The 20,712-nt window shown below is 38.8% G+C and overlaps 2 protein-coding genes across 4 annotated transcripts in view; both read right to left on the bottom strand.

Moving 5' to 3' along the window:
- Window positions 1-7,595, bottom strand: part of ptpn11b (protein tyrosine phosphatase non-receptor type 11b) — a 50,288-nt gene extending 42,693 nt beyond the window's left edge. For all 3 annotated transcript variants that reach the window (XM_062426781.1, XM_062426782.1, XM_062426780.1), the window contains exon 1: window positions 7,493-7,595. In XM_062426781.1, the coding sequence (XP_062282765.1) occupies window positions 7,493-7,506 (14 nt within the window). In that variant the 5' untranslated portion in view covers window positions 7,507-7,595. The remainder of the gene's footprint in view (window positions 1-7,492) is intronic.
- Window positions 7,596-16,591: 8,996 nt separating this feature from the next.
- The window catches only part of agrn (agrin), a 162,313-nt gene continuing 158,192 nt past the window's right edge, over window positions 16,592-20,712 (bottom strand). Inside the window, exon 35 of the mRNA XM_062426785.1 lies at window positions 16,592-19,441. Within this exon, the coding sequence (XP_062282769.1) occupies window positions 19,281-19,441 (161 nt within the window). The 3' untranslated portion in view covers window positions 16,592-19,280. The remainder of the gene's footprint in view (window positions 19,442-20,712) is intronic.

A 20,712-nucleotide genomic window follows, 5' to 3' on the forward strand; every position in this document is an offset into this window, starting at 1 on the left:
TGCTGACTGGCTGGTCCGAACACCCTCACCCTCACCCTTCTCCTCCCTCTTGCACCCTAAGAGGTCGGCGGCTGTCTGGCGGCTCGGCTCCATGGCGCACTGGCTGATCCTAAAGCTAACGCAGCTTTTTTCTCTCTGGCTGTAACACAGAGCAGACGGGGCCAGGCCAGACCAGGGTGCCAGGACTACTGCGAGTGCCACAAGGTCCCCCGCTATCTTGTCGGAGGCTAAATGCAACAGCTGTGTTGCCTGTGCCTGGAGATTACACCTAATCGTGCGTGGCGTAGTTACACCGGATCATAGTTAGCCCTCGCCAAGCTAAACCCCCCCCCCCCGCCAATCCAGCCAATTCAGCAGTATGCCATTAGGCTATTAATTTTGCAGGGATGGGTAAGAGAGCTTTTTAGATGAGCTAGAAAATAAATGCAGACGGAACAAAAGCGCAGCAATATTAGACTGTAGAGTATACTCCTATTGACCTTACAAAGACCTCTGGATTAGCAGCTATATCAAAGAACAAGTGCAACTTTGATTGTAGCCACTTTTTAAGCTTTTACCATTGTTAATTGTGCTGTTCATTCTATTCTTTTCCTGTCTTTATTACTCATATTTTCAACTCATCTGACAAACACTGAATAAATAAAAGGTCATTATATTTTCAAGCACAGCAACTTCATGTTAGTAACTACCCACTCATACATTGTATCTCAGTGTCTAAATTTGACATTTTAGTCGAGCTAGTTTCTGTTTAGCAGAGACTCTGACTAACATGCTGAAAAAAAGTTAGTTATTAACCACTAATGCATGGAGCTACTGTTTAAAAAGTCCTGTTTACAACATGTCAAAGTGACAAACTATGGATATCCTGTGCTGGAAGAATTGCGTGATGGCCATGAAAGTTTTTGATCTTTTGTTATATCACAACTAGCTTTCTTGTTAATCAGCCAGCCTCATAAAACAAGTGCTTTGGGAGGCACATGTACAGCGATTGCCAAAGTTAATCATTTTGCTAATTCTACTAAGCTGGCTGCCTGGTGCCACATAGAGAAGTGAGGCATCTATGCAGTGATGGGATGTGTGTGTATGTGTGTGTATGTGAGTTTTGCACCTCATGTAAATACCCCCAGATCATCAGCTGAGCTAAAAATAACTGCAACATTACCAAAATCCACACCCCGGGGCTTGTCTGTGACCAATATAGCCCTAGCTGAGGCTTTCATGCTGTGCTGTGGCTACTAAGTATATCACCTTTTTGTCAGTGGGCCTAGACTGGCGTGCTTTAAATAGCCGAGCGGGGCTATATTGAACTTGAGACATTATGTAAGAGGATAGAGTGGTGGCTGGATGCACACTGGGCCTGTTTCCCCTCAACCAGCCGGAGGCCTATCCTGCAGCTCCCACATGCCTCTGTCTCTCCCACAGTACATTCATTTTATTCTCTCCTTCTCTGTCGGCGTCTCATCACACAATACCAGGCTATTTGAAATCTTGTTCGCTTTGTCTTGTCTCTGTCTGTCTCTCTCTCTCTCCTGCTGCCCAAGGCCAGATGCAGGGAAATGGGGCGCCTGGTGGTTGTCAAAGGGAATCCTATTCTTGGAAAGCCCTGAGTCACCCCTGCTCCTGCAGTCATGATCTGAGGAGGAGAGGGAGGAGAGGGAGGGAGGGAGGGAGAGCTAGAGAGAGGCTATGGATATTTTTGTGTAGGAAGGGCCTGCTGTTCAAGTCTGCTTTAAAATCTTCCTGAAATTGACAATGACTGAAATATAGAGAAGTAAAATCATGAAACTTAAGTTCTACTAAAATAATACATTTTGGTGCTGTGGATCTGTACAGAGCTTTTGTACAGATTGTTGCCCACAAAATTGCAGTTTTTGTCATTCTTTAGCCTGTCTCACTGGTTATTATTAGTTCGCTCCAGTCACCACACAGTAAGGGCACAATAACTTTAATTTCACTTCCTTCCTGTGTAAACAAAATGTCTTAGCTATTGATAGTGCATTCTATTTTTTTTTAATCAGTAGATATTTATTTCACTTGTCCTTTAAATAAGCCTGGCAGTGTAAGATATGTCAATCAAATGAAGCTGACAACTCCGCTACAGCTTTTGGAAGTTTTTTAGAATATGTCTCTGAATATGCTGCGTGCTGATTGGTTAGCGGAGTCAGAAGGAAGAGCAACTTTATCTACTGGAGACACACACTAGAGGAGATTTGTGTGGCATACAGTTGTTTTAACTGACAGTATGAAAATGAATTTAGTGTAAGTGTAAGTCTGCACTGCCTCCAGGTTAAATTTACACTTTAAAATGTGTTTTTAATGGAAACCCTTCAGCTATATGAGGTTATAACAGGACAATCAACTCACGGCAGCTCATAATAATCTTATTACAGTGTCCCAAAATATTATGGTAATTGAAAAATACATCAACAGCCCTGGTGGTGATCATCATATTTACTGCAGCTGGTTAATATGACACTGTAACATCTTTATGTCACTGGTTCCTAATAACTAGATTTGTTTCTGCGAGCATTTCTTGGTGAGTGATGGCCTCGAGGTTAATCATTAAACGGAGCGACACACACAGAAAGAGAAAGTGCAAATACGTTTTGTCCTTCACTCAGACAACACACACGGCTTCATCACTAAATAATAGTTTCACTGTAGATCTTAAAAAGACTTCTTGGAAAACTCTATGAAGAAGACTCACAGGTGGGACTGAACAACTGACATTTGGAAGGAAAATGAGTTCCATAATTTAAAAAAAAATAAAATGTCTGTATGAAAAGGACAGTGCTCAAATCAGAACCAAAAAATCTGACTATGGCTACAAAAAGTCTTGCAGTCTTCATTGCAGGCTCTATGCAGATCGGTGGGACGTTCAGGTTGAAGTAAAGGTCTCAGGATCTTAAAGTGGACCTGTGGCACTTAAGAGATGTAGCAGTGCAACAGTTTTTATAGCCAGCTGAACTTCACACCTATAATAACTCTATATTTGCAGCTTTAAAATAAATCACTCTATTGCTTTTGTGAGATATTTTTGATTAACATATAATATGGTAGGATATAACCTGATATGCTAAAGCAGTTTGCATCTATGTGGCCCCATGTAGCAGCAAACGCTTACAGAGTTTTAAACACAGTGTTTAAATGGTATTGTGCAGGAGAACTATTCATTTTCAGTGTTCATTTAATTGTAAATGTTTAGTTGGGTTATAATATAATATATGGCTCCCTGCAAGCTCACTCAAAAGTTGCAACATTCTGAGACTAAAACCATTTGCTTCCTCCTCCTCCTCCTCCTCCTCCTGCCATGATGTCACTATTGTAAAGAGACATGGATGCACTGAAGAAGCTGATCTTGTGCTTTCACATCTGGTCCTGTACGGTGAAATAAGAGGGAAAACGTTCTGGCTTGGCCTGTTGTTTTAACCGTAGTAACAGTTTGTGTTGAGTAAAGTGTACAAAAACACCTTGAGGCATGTTGGTTAGTGTGGTTTAACAAAACTATGTGGTTAATGTTCATAACTGCTTGATATTTTTAACCACGCAAACAGCGTGCTTCTAGGGATGATGATGATGTTCTGTTGGGCGGGAGGGAGGTCCACCATTTTAATCCAGATTGAAATGTCTTTACAGCTTCTGGATCTAATAGAATGTTGTACAGATGTTCATGGTTCCCAGAGGATGAATCCCAGTGACCAGCAGGTTGATGTTTGTGGTTTATTTTTAGATGTATCGACAACTATTTGATTGAGTTGCAATTTGGTGCATTTGGACATCAATTCATTATGTTTAGGGCAATATTATCATCTTCTTGCCTTTTTACTTGCAACGTTTTTCTTGCAGTTTTAGTTCTGTAACGAGTGTAGTTGTCTTTACCTGGTTCACTCTCTGAAGTATAGACTGTTTATTTATGTTATTACCTCATTTATGTTCACTTGTTTCATTTCAGCTCAGTGTGAGTGTCTACTGGGTTTTTCTGTCATTTAAAACAGATGGAATAGACTTTTTACTCATTGAATTTACATGTGATGTCATAAGAGATTTTGGTCATATTACACAGCCCTACACCTGGTAAAGCATTTATCTATTCTGCCTTTTTAAGCACTTGACCCTGAATGCTAAAATCACACAGTTCAAAGATCATAATGTGGAGTTGACATGCTTTCATGTTTTCTCTCCTATACTCTATATGTATTGTAGTGTCTGAATAAAATGAAAAAGTGTATCTAGAAAAAAAAAATAGTAACAGTTGGTTCAGAGCACTCCTGGAAATGTTGGCAGCACTATCTTATTCCTCCACATGGGCTGTTGTTTTCCTGTCGGCTTATCGAGAAAACTGACTCACTGTTCTCAGCTGGTCAAATGAGTTTCAGTGACAGACGAGGTCTGTTCCATAAACAAAGGGGGGCAGAGGTGCTTTCCAATAGTGGAAAATGTGTAATGCTCCACAGAGTCAACTGGCAAAATAAAAGTGCAAGCAGCAGAGTAAAGTGATTCTGCATCATGACGTCTTTGTCTGGCCTCACAGCGTTACACTGAACTCATTACAATGTTTAAGCATTGTTAAGTTAGGGACAGTTCCGAGTGAATGGCTCCGTCATGACTAAACCGCCAAAAAAGTACAAAAAAAAGTGGAAACTCCAGCCTGATGAATTAAAATCCTTCCTGAGATAGGGAGTGAAATCATCAGCGACAAGAGAGCAGGTCTGTTACATCAAGATGGCACGCATTGTAGCATTGTTCCCCTGTGGTATTTCAGCTCAGGAAGTACATAACCAGCCACAGTCAAACAGTCATACATGTCTCGGGCCGGCGACAAAACCATGGAAACCGTCAAAGATGAAAACAACTTTTAACTATGTCTCAGTGTTTTCCTCTATTTCTGATCTCAGCCTGCGGGTGGCTTCAGCCCCTGGGGCGAATAAAAAGCCGGGCCCTCCATCAACGCACAAGTGTTTATTGTAAATGTCTGAGGAAAAAGGTCACAAATATAGCGATGTGTCATCTTATCGACTGCGGCTCTGTTTAAAAGTGCATCTGATAAACTTCTTTGAAAGAGAATTGTAATGATTAAGTGAGAGATTATGTTCCCAGTAGTTTATTTTCATAGATTTTTGCTACTATGTGAAAACATTAGGGCGCCACTTAACTTAACTGGTGTCTACTGGTGAGCGCCAATTGAATCAAATTATATGAACCATATACAGCTTTTGAAAGTGGAAATTGAAAGTAAAATGAAAGTTTGGTTTTTACACAAAATGTCTTTAGTTTTAGTCAACTGGATGCTAGTTTAACATGCAGTGATCTACCTACTTAACACATTGTACTTTCATATGCATGTGTGTAATCAGGTACAAACAAATATGAAAGAGCATCAAACTGAAAAGACTTAGCAATGTCCTGATTAATAGTCAGTCACTGCAACAAGTCTACAAGGATTTGGAATTTGCTTGCTAGCTTATATAAAGCTGAGTAACACACAAGGACCCCTACAATCAAAAGTGCGCATACTATGTAGATCCTTCCTGTAAGATGTACCAGGAAGCAGCACACTAATGCAATGGTCCATGAAAATGGAAATTTTCTGTGTTGTAGAAAGGATTGTTAAGGTTGTAAAAATTTGAATTTTCCTCTAATGCATCAGCCAGCGGGGCTGCTTTACTGTTTCCAAAATCCCTTTGATGGCCCGAGGTCTAAGCCATATCCTGCTAGATTCTGTTGTGAAAAACTGTTATTTGGCCAAATAACGTGGCCAGTATTCAACACTCTTTGTTCTGTCAGAGAAATAAATACCTTTTTGTTTTGTGAAGTTGAACTGTGTCGCTGAACTCAGTAGACTGGCCTGATAACTTCACCTTCACTATTTCATCACTGTTACTTTACCTACCGTAGCCATACTGGAAACAAGATTGATATGTCAAACACCATGACATCTGACACATCTGCTATATTTTCCACCCATATAGAAGTAGACTAATTGTATCAACTATAAACTCTGAGATTGCAAACAAAGCGTTTTTTTGAGTCCACAACAGCCTTAATGGCCTCGAGACAAGCGGACTGCTGGAGTCAACATTACATAGGTCACCTTGCATAGAAATCTGTACCGGGACAAACTGTTGTTACACTTGAACAAACTAGAACAAACTAGTAGCTGTATTTCCCCACAACATTTACATTAATATTAACATATTAAGTGTAAACTGGGCTACGCAGGAAGAAATGTGACATTATATAGACCAATAGTAAAAAAGCTAAATAAGCACTACATGCATGCATCCATGTTTATTGTCCATTTAGTTTATTTATTCAGCCTCCTGTGGCTCTTAATTCCTCTCATCCCTACAGTTGCTGGTTAATATTTCAGGGAGATCCACACATCATTACTAGTCCACAGTCGTACATGTGGTTAATAATATGTGGAAGGGGACCAAGTAACCGGTAGGTGAAATATTCACACTGTTCAGGATTAACACAACACTTAGAAAAAGCTGTCAGTGTTGAAGGAGGCCACTGTGCTTGAGCTGAAAAGATGCAACTCTTTATTTAAAAATGCATATTATTATTATTTTGAAGAGGGTCTAGAGGTTTTTAGTATTACAATTAATTTGTATTTGCATTGATATTAAATGGTTGAGAGTGTTTTATGGTTATGGTATTACTATTACACACTTAAAGTGTTTAGTGGTTCTTGACAATACATTTAAGAAGACCTGATATTGATATTGCTATTATATGTTTAATATATATATAATACTTGAGGATTTTGTAGTTTTGTTTTTTTTACCACAGCGTCCTTTTAAATTGCTTATAGGTTTACTTTAATACTTGCTGTGTAAGAGCTTGGATCCACAGGAAGCTATAAGCCACTTTCCTGTACTGTGTACACAGAAAGACAAAGGACTGGGACCATAAAAAGCCCATTTCACTAGATTATAAAAGTAAGGATAAAAACTAGTGGGATGTCTGAAAACAAATGTAAGAGATTTTGTTCATATTTAATATAAGGCCTGATTGTGATAAGTCACATAGAAATCAGATCATCCACACATGCGCACCACATACAAAATCAATGCATTGCATTAAAAACAGAGCAACATGTTGACGTATACTTAAAATATAGTGTTATCTCACCACAGCAGCTGGCGAAATGAAAGAAAATGTAACGTACGTTTCTATTAAGGCTTTCAACGACGCCACTTCTGTTGCAGCAATTTAAAAAGTCAGTTGTACAACTTAGTGTCAGTTTACTAACAACCAAACAAACATGTAGATTAGTTTCTTTGGATGAAATGTAAATTATGAGGCGTCTGAAGTGTCTGTGTTAAAGGGGTCTGTGACGGTAAAAAAGTTGAGGCGCCCCTCCGCTGGCAGCCTCAGCCTCAGGACAGGCTCGGCTGTAACGGCTCTCTCTGCTCGGACACAGCAGAGAGAGAGTCACATAATAGAGCGGGAGTCCTGACAGGTTAGAAAACAGAGCGGACTTTACCTGCGAGATGTCATAGCAGTCTCTGAAAAGCTGTCAAGTGTCCTCAAACGTTCCCCTCGTGCCTCTGCTGAGTCGCTGCTGACTGAGCGCGAGATCTGTTGAACCTGCGCGTGCCGACCTACAAACAACTGCTAATGCGTCTTCCGGTGACGACCGTCAAAACAAAAGCTTCAGACCGGCTCTTTTTTTCCCTTAATAAAAACCCGAATTGAAATATTTTATTTTTACTTTCTGTGCGTGATACAATGCTACAAACTCAGCACAAGGATATTTAAAACTTATTCTGCATCAGACATCATTTATCTATTCAATCGACATGCTTGTCAAACACATTAAAATATTGGTCTTGTACAAACATATGTGCTACTTTGTTCCGTGAATTCCATTAGTACATAGCATCATAGTGTTGCACTATCACATCAAAATCAGTGAGCCTATAAATGAATTGTCAAAAGTGACAACTTTGTACTTATTTTGTAAGACCAGATCCCTTTCCTGTCCGGTGCAGATTAACATAAGATAACTTGATGCATTTTAGAGAATATTAAAGTTGTTGTAAAAGGACCGTTTAATATCAAGGGCCATTGAAAAATACGCATAAATCCTCTTTCTGATTGGCTGACACATTTCGAAGAAGCGACACACCTGCATGGATATATTAGTCCAGGCTGCGAGGTGGAAGAATGAAATATGCCTAAAACAATTAACTTTGATCAGTTGCATCTATTTATACCTACATTTTCTTTTTACTTGATTGGTGTGAATGCAATAATAAAGCAGACTTGTAGAACCAAAGCCTTTAATTTCAACTCACTTTTTGTCCATTGACTCCTCTTATTTTCACCATTAAAGCATTTGTAATAAACTTATGCCCATATATCTCCTCTTCATGTTATTGAGTCATGATGGGACAGCCTCTCAGCTCTGGTGGATGAGAGGAGTAAGAGAAGCAGAACAGCATTGACGTCACCAGCCTGTGGTTATCAGTGGAGGTTAATCTACTGGGGGATGGATGGGCTTATGCAATTGTCTGTGAGCCCACAGGCTTCACATCTATGGATTTGCTTTTCCACTGTTTGACCCAGTGTGCTGTTGCAGCCTGCAGACAAACACTGAGATGATGGAGTGGGAATTTCTCCCCTCTATGGAATTTCTGATGTCAAAGTAGATGTTTTTGCTCTGCCAGATGCTATGGGCTCCAGGCTGGATGGATAGTTTGAACATAGGGCTTGTTGTATGGGTCTGGTGAGCAGTTAAAATGATCCTGTCGCACAATGGGAGGACATTAATGTCTGATCAATACGTAATGGAAATTGATGAAGAGGGTGAGAAATAACAGGAATGTGGAATAACACTCATAGCACATTTAGTGTTTGATATAAGATGTGATTAATACAAAGCTGAGGGGCTTCAAACAGTCATTGCCATTTATTGTGATACTGTGATGCCCTTTATATATCTAGTGTTGGTTTCAAGGATGATGAAAAATTGTTTTTTGTGCTGCACCTAAACAGGTACACATTCTATGAGATAAGTCAGTGAAATTACCCCACTTTGGCCTCCAACTGTGTCTGAGTTATGCTTTAATGCGGTCCCTTGTCTATAATGAAAAAATAATCTTAGTGTAATAACTTCAACCTCAAAGCTGGTGTGTTGAGGTGAAGTCAATGGGCTCTATTAGACTGAATGGCAGTGTCACCATGGTGAGCACAATGTAAGTACATTTCTATGGTGATGCAGTTGATGGTTTTGTTCAGGATTGATTGATATAATAAACAATAATGATACAATATGAACACAGCAAATTCATCAGTGTTAAAATGAACACCATCATGGTGTTTATATAATTCTCATGGTGTCCGAGTTGATAGTATTTATTTTTAAAAAAAAACAACTATTACAGTGTTGAATAACTAACACTCAAAGTGTTATTTAAGTGACACTTTAAAATTCATTTTTAACTCTGGACTGAGTTATTGCCTAACATCTGCAGTTTTACTTAATGACACATTTAAGTGTATTTTTAACTCCAAACGGTGTTACAGCCTAACACCTGCAGTGTTACTTAATGACACATTTAAGTGTAGCTTATTTTTAACTCCGAACTGAGTTATTGCTCAACACTCAGTGTTACGTAATGACACATTTAAGTGTGTTTTTAACTCTAAACTAAGTTAATTTTTTTCACCAGTAGTATCACTACAGAACACTCACAATGTTACTTAGGTAAATTACAAGTAAGTGTATTTTTAACCCCAAATTGAGTTAATCACTTTCACCAGTAGAGCTATTGCCCAACATTCGCAGTATTAAAAGTACATCAAAAAACTCTCTTCCACTAAGAATGTTGTTTTTGACTTAAAGCATAATATCAATACATTTGAACTGTTTATCACCATTTTAAATGCATATAGTCTCTCATAAATGTTCATCAAATCTGGAGAGAAATCATCTGGAGGTGTGCTTTAAAGGAGAATAACAGTGCATACTCACATACATTTTTGCTGACTATTTCAAATGAATGTATTTATCTAAGTGTTGAATGCAGTCATTGGTGCTCATGTAATTTCATCCATGAATGAATCCATGACAAAAACACAAAGGAAAAAAATGTGAGGATAACACCACTGAAACAAGTTTAAGGAGTTTTGTTAACTGTGACCAGAAATGAACTGAAACCAATGGCTGCCTAGAACAGTAAAAAAAAAAAAAAAAAAAAAGTATATCTAAAACTAACAGAAGGGTTTTGCTAAATTATTTTTTTGTGATATGATAAAACATACAAAACTACTGACAGGGTCTTTTGAGAAATGGAAGAATGACTTTTTCAACACATTAAGAAAGAGATTCCTGGAATGCAACATTCGCTTTTTTACCAGCACGCAGACTAATGTCCTGTTGAGTCTAGGAGAGACAAATAGACTCAAAAGCACAAAGCCTTGTTTCCCACCCAGGGGAATGGAAACCAGGATGTCCCATCTACCCTGAGGTGGCTGCTTCTATAGACGTGTGGCCTTTGACCCTTTTGCCTTGAGACTTGCAAATCTGCCTGTCCTAAAATCGAAAAAAATCTGGAAAGGGAAACAAAGAGGACTTATACTGAGAGTGATGCAGCTGGACAGCTGGAGCCTTGTCGGAGAGAAAGACCTTTTATTACCATGTGGACATAAAAAGCTCTGAGAGAGGAACTTTATTTCCCAAAAGTGGGCGAAATGTAGCATGGTAAGGGTGAGGTCTTTTATTTTAGGGGAGCAACTTTAGAAAGAAAAAAAAAAATCTTTCCTAGAGGATTTTCTAACACCATTGCTGATGAAGTCGTGGCCTCTATTGAACTCTTGGGGCTGTGTTTGGCTCAGATTGGTAGATATGATGCAATTTTATCCATAGAGGGCCTGGGTTTGTTGCATAATTCATAAATCCACTTTAACCTTTTAAAAAACTGCATTCCCCAAAGTGTGTTAAAAAAAAAAGAAAAAGAAAAACAACACATCTAGAAATGTTCTGGCTTCAGAGCTCTCGCTTCTGCTGCTCCTCTCAAAGCCAGTTAGTTGCTCAACACATGAATCAGAATTAAGTTTCTGCATCTTTTCAATTCTGCGAAGTCCTGCGTCCTCCATAAGACGTATTTCACCCTGAACTTTCTAAACCCTCTCGTTCCCCTGGGTGTCACTGATTACCCAAGCAACAATCCTCTATTTCATTATTGGCTTCTATATGTGGATGTCTTTTTTGTTTTTTTTTATTTTAATTCCTGAAAAATCCACTTCAATCAACGTACTTACACTTATTAGCTTGAAAACATCGATGCCATTTCTTAGTTTTAATTAACACAACACAAGATACTGTGTCTTCCTCTTTCATTAGCAAGGAATAAATTAAAGTCATTATGTCACAGGCTTAATGAAATGAAATGAAAAAGCTCAAGACAGATCCAGGATGTGCAGAATGATGTATGAAGCTACGCAGCAGTTGCTTTTTCACTTCTGAAATCCAGGCTTTCAATTAGTAGTAGGGCACCAGAGATTGCTGTAGGTGATTTGAATTATAAGAAGTAAATATCATCATAGCAAGAAAATGCTGTTTATTGATATATTTAAGAGCACACTGGCTTTAATTGCTTTTGACTTGGGGAAAAAAAATTGGTTGTCTCAGATGTTTCAACCAAAATGTGAGCAGAAACCTCTCATTAAGACAGATCAAAGATTGAAGTCTTGACTTGGGATTGCTTCAGTAGATAACATGAACAAACATGCCACAACATTAAAACCAACTGTCTGATATTTTGTAGGTATGGAATGTGGATTGGAAAACCGTCTAGTTCGACATTCAAATACATCGCATTTGTACATTTTTAATGTCTTATTTGGGCCTCTTAAGCTGTTCAATCATTGCAAGTGAGAAAAAAATTCGTCACTTAAACTATTTGTATGAATTGAGGTTAAGAAATATTGATTTTTGGTAACCATACATATAATATATAGCAGCCATACAAGGTAATTAGACAGTGTACTTACAGCAGGTATAAACAATATACTCAATGGTGTGTAATTGTACATGAGGCTTGCATACATAGATTGATATTTATCATTTTCCACCTGACCTTTAACCTGTGATTACATGGCTGATACAGACTACAACCAACCCTTATAACTATCCCATGGCTTCTTACTAATGTGTATCAATTTTTCCCTTTAAAAATAAATAATTCACCCTGAAAGGAGCGTCTTATGAACTGTATCATGCCTATTAAATCAACATTAAATCGAAATGTGCTAAATCTATTGATAAGTATATAGGTAATTACTTAAAATGAGTTGGAATGAGTATTACCAGAGGATTTATCTCAGGTTCTGCACACATTCTAGCCAGAATAATGATTTGACCTTCTGAGCCAAAATCAGAAGAATGTGTATATTTTTTATCGTTGCTGTTTGTGCTCGAGGCTACTTATGTTAGGACCTCATCAAATGATTGCTTCCACTGATATATACTGTGCTTATTATGAGGATGTTTTCCATCTCATTACCAGCTATTTCTTTGCAGCTGTTGAGCCCACCAACAGTACTCTCTGTTGAAGGGTTAGAGATGTATCGTCGTTCAGTAATAAAACATGTGGTATACAGTGTATGTTTGTCTCAATGATGTCACAAAGGATAACAGTCACATTGACCCAAAAAGAATGGACCCCTGGACATTCCCACATTATATGTATATATATGCCCATTACTTTTTGGGGACATAAAGAGCAGAGCGGAATTTGGCAGCATTTTCTAGAACATTTATAAAAATCTTTGAATTAATTTATAATGAATGAATTGATTATTACGATTATGAGAAGTTTTGCTCCAAATATTGCTCCACACTTTCTGCCCAAGTCATAATCTTTTAAATCATAGTTCCAATCAGTGACATTGCCCATGGGTCCATTTGACAAAAACATGTAGCTTGGATACAATATTAAACTTGACATATTTCATGTGGTGTGTTTGCCTAAGTGCCTGCTAGATACAAATGGCAAACTGCTGAATTTTGAGTAGCTCGGGGGGAAAGGAAAGAATTTGGTGTTCTGCAAGCCACTGATTTTGATGTAAACTGATTAAGATCCTTTTTTCTTTATTAATGGTAACATTTTTAGGGCAGCCAAGGTGGATTTTTTAATGTAATGGTGGGAATTATATTCTAATTTGTGATTATTATGTTAAAAAAAACATCTAATGTAAATTATGTCCTTTCATGAACAGACAGTTGACTGGGAATTACAGTTTTCTTGTTTAAAACATCACACTTTTTATGTTACTGAGACCAGATAAAAACACACATCTTGCCTGTTATTCACCTTCTGGATAGGAATGAGAACCTGTAGAGGATGTAGGGTACATTGGCTTTCAGAGCATGTGAGTGGAGCAGAGTTGGAATGGAGCATGGAGCAGAGTGCCATTAAGTGAAGAGCGTAGTTCAACCATTCATATATATATATATATTTATATGTAAGAACAAATACTGGAACTTGAACAGATATCACTCAAACCTGCTCAAGCTCACTCAAATTTGTTCTGTGCCACTCAAAAATTGATGTCATATTGCCTAAGCAGCACCCACAGATTGCCCAGATAGCTAGATATATCTTTGGTATTTGGTATTAAATGTTCACCTGTTGTTATTTTATTAATTAAAGCAGGCTATTATTGGACAAAGTTTCACTGTCGCCATGATTCCTTCCTTTCCCATGACCTAAATGCATCAGGATGATAACCTAGAAAATATTACCCTGTTTTCCTTCAGTAATTGTCCCTGTATTTGAGCTATAGTTTTTCTTTAGACAACATTGCATTACACAGAAAAAAAGGAGCAAATCTAGAGCAAGTTTTTCCCACCTGGGAGCAGGGACCCTGATGGCTATGCAAATAAATTTGAGCGTATTTTTTCAACTCAAAATCAATCTTTAATGAATGCAGAGGAGACCATTCATCATTAATTTAAAACCTACATCATTAACCACTAAATGCATAGCTGTCTGCAAGGTGCAGGTATTAAGAATCCATTCTCCATACTACTACGCTTGAGGTCAATACGGTTGGTGTCTGCATTCATCCCCATTTCCATGCAGAGGTGCACAACTCTCTGCCTTTAATTAGTGAGACGGAATAGTTTATCATGCTTGGCTTGTCTTGTTGGCTGGAAGAACAAATATTGGTATGCGTTAATTAAATGCCTGACTCTACTTATAAGCACCAAGTGTAAGCTCTTCCTGAAATACCTGTGTAGTTGGCCAATGTTAATAATGTAATACACTAGCCCAAAAGTGCTGAAGCACTACATTAAAGCAGTACATTTAAGTATAAGCAGTGGTTCTCTGCCTCTAAACTGTCAGTGGCACACCACATAGGATTAAAGCAAAATATATGCTTGGAGTATTTGTACAGAATTCATAAAGAGGGAGAAGCTTGCTAAATAATTGCTGCCATAAATGGCCAGAGATTGGTGTTTCTGTCAACGGTGAGCAGTTGAAATTACCTGCACAAATTGATCCAACCTGCACAAAAGGGCTGTCCTGAATACTAAATCACAGTTCCATATAAGACACGTGTTAGTTAGGTACAGGGCTCAAACGTACCCACTAGCAAGAGCTCAACAGCAACAGCAAAACACAGCTTCTACATCAGAAGGGTTTTTTAAAGGGTCATCTTAAGATGTTCAAATTGGATGTATTAATGCGAACACCAAACATTTGTGGAGTTCATGCCTTGATGGGTCAAGGCATGAATTCCACAAGACCTCTGGAGGTGTTCTCTGGTATCTGGCGCCAAGTTAGCAGCAGATCCATTAAGTCCTGTAAGTTGTGAGGTGAAGCCTCCATGGACTTGTTTTTCCAGCACATCCCACAGATGCTCGATTGGATTGAGATCCAGGGGATTTGGAGGCAAAGGCAACACCTTGAACTCTTTGCCATGTTCCTCAAACCATTGCTGAACAATTTTGCAGTGTGGTAGGGTGCATTATTCGGCTTAAAGAGGCCACTGCCATCAGGGAATACTGTTGCCATGCCATTGGTCTGCTACAAGTAAGTTATACGTGTCAAAGTAACATCCACATGTATGCCAAGACTTAAGATTTCCCAGCAGAACATTTCCCACACCACCGCCTTGCCTTCTTCCTATAGTGCATCCTGTTGGCATATCCTGTTGCCATCTGTTGGTCATACCTGGACATTCACATGATGTAAAAGAAAATGTGATTCATCAGACCAGGTCACCCTTTTCCACTGCTGTATGGTTTAATTCTGACGCTCACATGCCCATTGTAGGTGCTTTCGGAAGTGAACATGGGTCATCATGGGCACTCTGACCAGTCTGCAACTACACAGCCCTATAAACAGCAAGCTGTGATGCACTGATGCACCCCACAATACCTGCTTTTTTGGAGGTGTTTCCTGCTTTCAACACATCAACTTCAAGCACTGACAGTTTACTATTGCCTAATATATCCCACCCCTTGCTAAGTGCCATTGTAACAAGATAATCAATGTTATTCGCTTCACTTGTCAGTGGTTTTAAATGCTGTGGCTGATCTGTGTATTCAGGTTATTGCAAATTCAGCTGACTCAAAGCTGGAAAAAGAGCAATTAGAAAATACCAATAGGTGGGCTCTCTTTCCTGCCACTATATTTATAAGAGTGTAGCATCACTGATTTGGACATGAATTCCCTTTTGTTTAAGGAAGAAGATATGAGTACAATACAATATACATTTTTTATTTTGTCTATCCTAATACAAGTATTTCTGAAGGCTTGGTTAATCAAGATTTTAACAAAATAATCCTAACATCCTGAGCTAACATAACATTAGCATAGAATTTAACAACTCACTTTTTGTTCGGGATTATAAAGTTCTGTCTGCCGAGACTTCACAGTAAGTGATAAAGTTGTTGAAAAAAGTAGATGGATTAGTCTTATTTTGTTTAAATAGACAACGTTGATATATGAACTATTAAAGGTTATGGTCTGCTTTCTGATTTCTTTTTCTTCTGAGTTTTAACCTGTTCTTTTCTCAAATTTCAGTTCCAGTAATGCAGAAACAAAAAAAAACAACCTACAAAAGATTTGAATAACTTGTCAAAGAACTGTCAACAAGCTTTTCTGGAGCTTTCAACTGCATCTCATGTTCTTCATCAGCAGACGGGAGTCAACCCACATACACATCCTGCTGTTAATACTCAATGTTGCATCAAATGTATATTAATCCACAGATGAAGATAGTCCCAAACAAATGCACGATTTAGTGCTGTTTTACTAAAAACTGCAGGTTCCAGCTGTTTAATAAACCACACATTCTTTTTTTATTTTTAAACAATAGAAACTCTACATTGATTGTTATGTTTTTAAAGAGTCATGACTTCAGTAGGAGTGAGTGGGCTTGGAGTCCCACAGGCAGGGTAGGATTGTTGAGGAACTGAAAGACGGTTTAGCAAAATGTTTGGTTCTTTTGACAGAATTTGTCAATAACAAGGAAAATACAGAAAATACCACAGCCGTACCCTCCTTTTTCAAATGCTAAATAAATCGGGGTGACGAAAAAATGGAGACGGCTGACAAGAATGGGCTCCATTTGGTTGACATTTTATTTCATGGTGGTAGGAACACAAGACAAAGGTCATAAAGTTAGTAATGTTCGGGTCATGCCACTCTTACTCGTTGCACTGCCCTTTGAGGAGGTTTGCGCAGTCAGACAGTAGTTTACAGAGGCCAGACATGGAGGGTAAACCACATGTAGACATAAATAAGGAACAGAAAATAGATTATTATTATTATGTATTGCTCATTTACATTATGGGGATGAGGCTAATACACTGGCTAAAAGTAAGGAAACACTTATATGGATGACGTCTTTGCCACCTGCTTAGAGTCCAGGTGACCGATTTTTAAGGCAATTCATCGTTTCCACCCAAACCATAGACTGCAATTGTCTTTATTGTTCGTGAGTCCATACTGTAGGATGAGTCCATCCAAATACACAGGAGTCTCTCCTTTATTAAGCGTTACCACCTGCATGGGTCAAATTCAAAGAACAGCGTGGTAAACTAAGACCAGTCTAAGGTTAATAGAGTGAGTGCTGGAATTTTAAATGTGTCACCAGAGAAGGGTTTCCTGATCTGGTGCGGACACTCAGAGCTTGATTATGCACAACACACTTATAGCTTTAGGGCTATCCCTCCCCCATGTACATAAGTATATCAACGTGTGGGTGAACAGACAAGTCAGACATGGTTCCAGTGTATATTACTAAAAACATAAACCTCCACAGATCACACATTTTGCTAATTTACACTTAAAAATTGCAGGGCTGTACAAAAACAGGTTGCTGGATGATTTCAGAAGGGAAACATAATTAAGAACTTAAAAAAGAAGAAAAAAAGAAACTAGTAAAAGACTATTTGATACTCAACCACGAACAGGCATGATTTTGTCTTAGAATATTGCCAAGGATCTCATATCAAAACAAGAGTGTCTTTAAGTCAGTCATCGCAGCTTATTGTGGTTCAGCAAAGAATGTTACAGAATTCGCACTAGTAATACAAACCCATGCGTTACTATGTTAATTTGCAAGTACTGTAGGATTATACATCTTTTTCCCATTTTTGCGGCTGTTATGGCTTCAAAAGGTCACAACAACATCGGTCTCTCTCTCTGTCTCGTTCTCTCTCTCAACAGCCGAAAAAAAGATTCCTCCAGGAATACAAAAAGAAATTAAGTCTCAGGCAGAGTTTTTTTGAAGCTTTTTTTGTTTTGTTTGTGTTGACGACTGACTGTTGTTTGGCAGCACAGTCCCAAGAGTAGTAGCTCTCCCAATGATAAGATCTCTCCTCGCCCTCCTTTTCTGTTTGTCCGTCTCTTCAGTCTTTGCTTTTAGCACCTCCTTAAGGTCAGAAACGGTAACAACTCTTCCCGATATGCACCATTCAAGGTCCTGCAAAACTAATTGCTCCCAAGTAAAAATAAGAAAAAAGATACAGGGAATGAGCAAACATAAACATTTCTCCAAGCTCTGTTTTCTGTAATCACACCAGTGGAAATAAGAGAAAAAAGTGGAATATTGTTTTTAGTCATTGCCAAAAGAAAACCATTTACATTTAAGTTTTTTTTTTCCCAAACAAAATGTGAATTAAAAAAACCAAACAAAAACCAGATTCAAACCAACACTGCAGAAGTGCATGCATTTATAGTGGTCATCATATGTTCATCTGCTGATTGTAAAACAGAACGCACAATAGTACATGAGAAGCACAATTCCCCAAAGAGAACCCATCTTACATATTCACAGTCTCAGGTTTTATCTATATACTCTATATTTATAACATTTATTCATGTCTATGATTCATGTCTTGACTTATGACTAATGATATGCAAGTCATTGTGGAACGCAGAGCTCTCTCCGTCACATCAGGTTGCAGTGTTAGTGAGTCATATTTCAAAACTAAAGGCTCTGATGGGCTTCAGATCGAGTGGAGACTTTTTCTTTTTTTTGGAGGGGTGCTGTGAGATGGGGGGGGCGGTGGGGGGTTGATCGAGTGGTTTTGACTGTGTACTTTCTCACTGTAGCAGCTTGACTGATATCTGAAAAGTCCCATTAGGAAAATACAGCGGGCTACTGGAGCTGAATGCAGAGTTCCTTGCCTGTAGATGCCAGCTGGCTGCAGCATTCAGAGAGCTGCACACACCCGTTACAGAGTACACTCTGTCCGGCTCTCATGAAGGAGGGGAATGTTTTTTTTTTGTTTACACTCATGGATGTAAAAAGGCCATGCTTGGGGAATGTGGATGATAGATATGGCACCAAGACAAGGCAATAACCAGAGATCGTCAGCGAGGTCCACAAGTGTTCAAGTAATGAGCGCAGAAAAATGGAGCAGGCTTTCTTCTTTTTTTTTTTTTCTTTTTTAAAGTTGGTGTTTGTTCTAAAACAACAAAACTGACGAGAATAAGAGATGCCTGCTTTTATAAAAAAAAGAAAAAAGATGAAGGGCCAGGGCAGTAAAAAGAAAAAGGAAGTATGTTCTGTGAATGGAGGTGCAGATAAAAAAAAAAGAACAAAAAAAAAAGAACAAAACATATAAAACAAAAATTAAAACAACATATTCATTTTCTTTCCATATAAAAAGCGATGAAAAGTATACAAAAATAGAAAATAATTACAGCAGGAGACATGGGCGCTATGGAGGGAGCGGGTGGGAGGGTATCTTGTTTTTTTTTGTTTTTTTTCTCCATTTCTCTCAATGTGTTGTCTCTGCCGGGTTATTTCGCGGCGGAACAGTGTAATATTTTGGGGCTGTTTAAGGCGTCTTCCACCAGGTGGAGCTCCACGCCGTCCACGACCACGTCCTTGACGCAGCCGACGAAGCCGGTGCTGTAGGCCTTGGGCAACCGACGGGTCACCGCCAGCTCCTCCAGACCACCTGGGGGGAGACGGAGGCAGAGGTTAACAAAGTGATGACTCGGCAGCAGTAACTGTACATAAACACTCTCGCTGTGGAAGAACTTTTTTTCCGGGATAATTACTCCAGCGAGCTTAACTTTTCTACCCGGTAGAGGCAAAAGTGGCAACCCGGGTATTTGCTGTGTCATCCTGTGTGGCTGTGTGCTGGCTCTCTGCAGGTGCATCGTTAGTGTAACCTGGAACACCTGAGGGGCCCCAGTGTGTTCCCAGGTTATTTACGCCTGGCTGCAGTGTTTAAATAACCCATGTGTTTTAGTTATGCTGCTTTAGTTCTTCGCTTTGCTTTTCATGCACTTTACACTATTCTCATGCATCAAATACAATACTGATACCAATTATTTCCACATCCCATACTGTAAATATTTACTTAACTCTTTAATTCAGTTTAATTTGCTTAGAATAAGTTCCGTTTATTGATATTCAACATTTCTGTGTCTCCCTTTTGTTGTGGACGCTTGAACAAGGTCATGACGTGGACTATGAGCCAAAAGCTGGTTCCTAAATGTCATATAATACAACTAATTGCAGCTAAACAAGCGCATGCCAAAAATGACATCATCATGCTTATTATATCAGCTCCTCCAGAGCCTAGGAGGACATTATACAACCTGTAAAATCAGCCTAGTGCCTCTTTTAAAGATCACACACCAGGATAAAGGTTTGGGTTTCAGAATAAAATACACTTTAAAGTAAATGCTATCAAAAAGCTGTACCTGAAATATTTTAGGGGGAACATTTTATTTCTGGTACTAAAGCAGCAGTCATGTCACATTATAAGCCAATGATACTTTCTATGATGACAGCAGCTGATGGATGTGACAGGATTATACTTTTATTTTTTAAACCACTGTGATCAAAGGGAAAAGCACGGCAACCGCAGAAAACTTGAGATAGACAACAGAAAAGGTTCTTTTAATTTAGCACGATGCATAAAGAGCTCAAAAATATGTGTTCTAAATGAAAAGTGGTGACAGGGGGTAAAATTATGAATACTTAACATCCTTATTATTTTTAATTTGTTTCCATCTTTAGTGCTGAGCCGCTCGTTGCTGTGCTGTGAACTCTGCTTGCTCAGCCGAGTCGGCCGTGGCTGCCAACTACACGCTTCTTCCTCTTTTTCACACAAACCATGTAAAATGAATAATTTCCTGTCACCTGCACTTGCTTCAGAAACGTTAAAGGGCCAGTTCAACAAATGTGATTCTGTGCTTCCATTGTGGTGGGCTGTAT

This window comes from Scomber scombrus, chromosome 10 (assembly GCF_963691925.1).
Source record: "Scomber scombrus chromosome 10, fScoSco1.1, whole genome shotgun sequence".
Classification (NCBI taxonomy): Eukaryota; Metazoa; Chordata; class Actinopteri; order Scombriformes; family Scombridae; genus Scomber; species Scomber scombrus.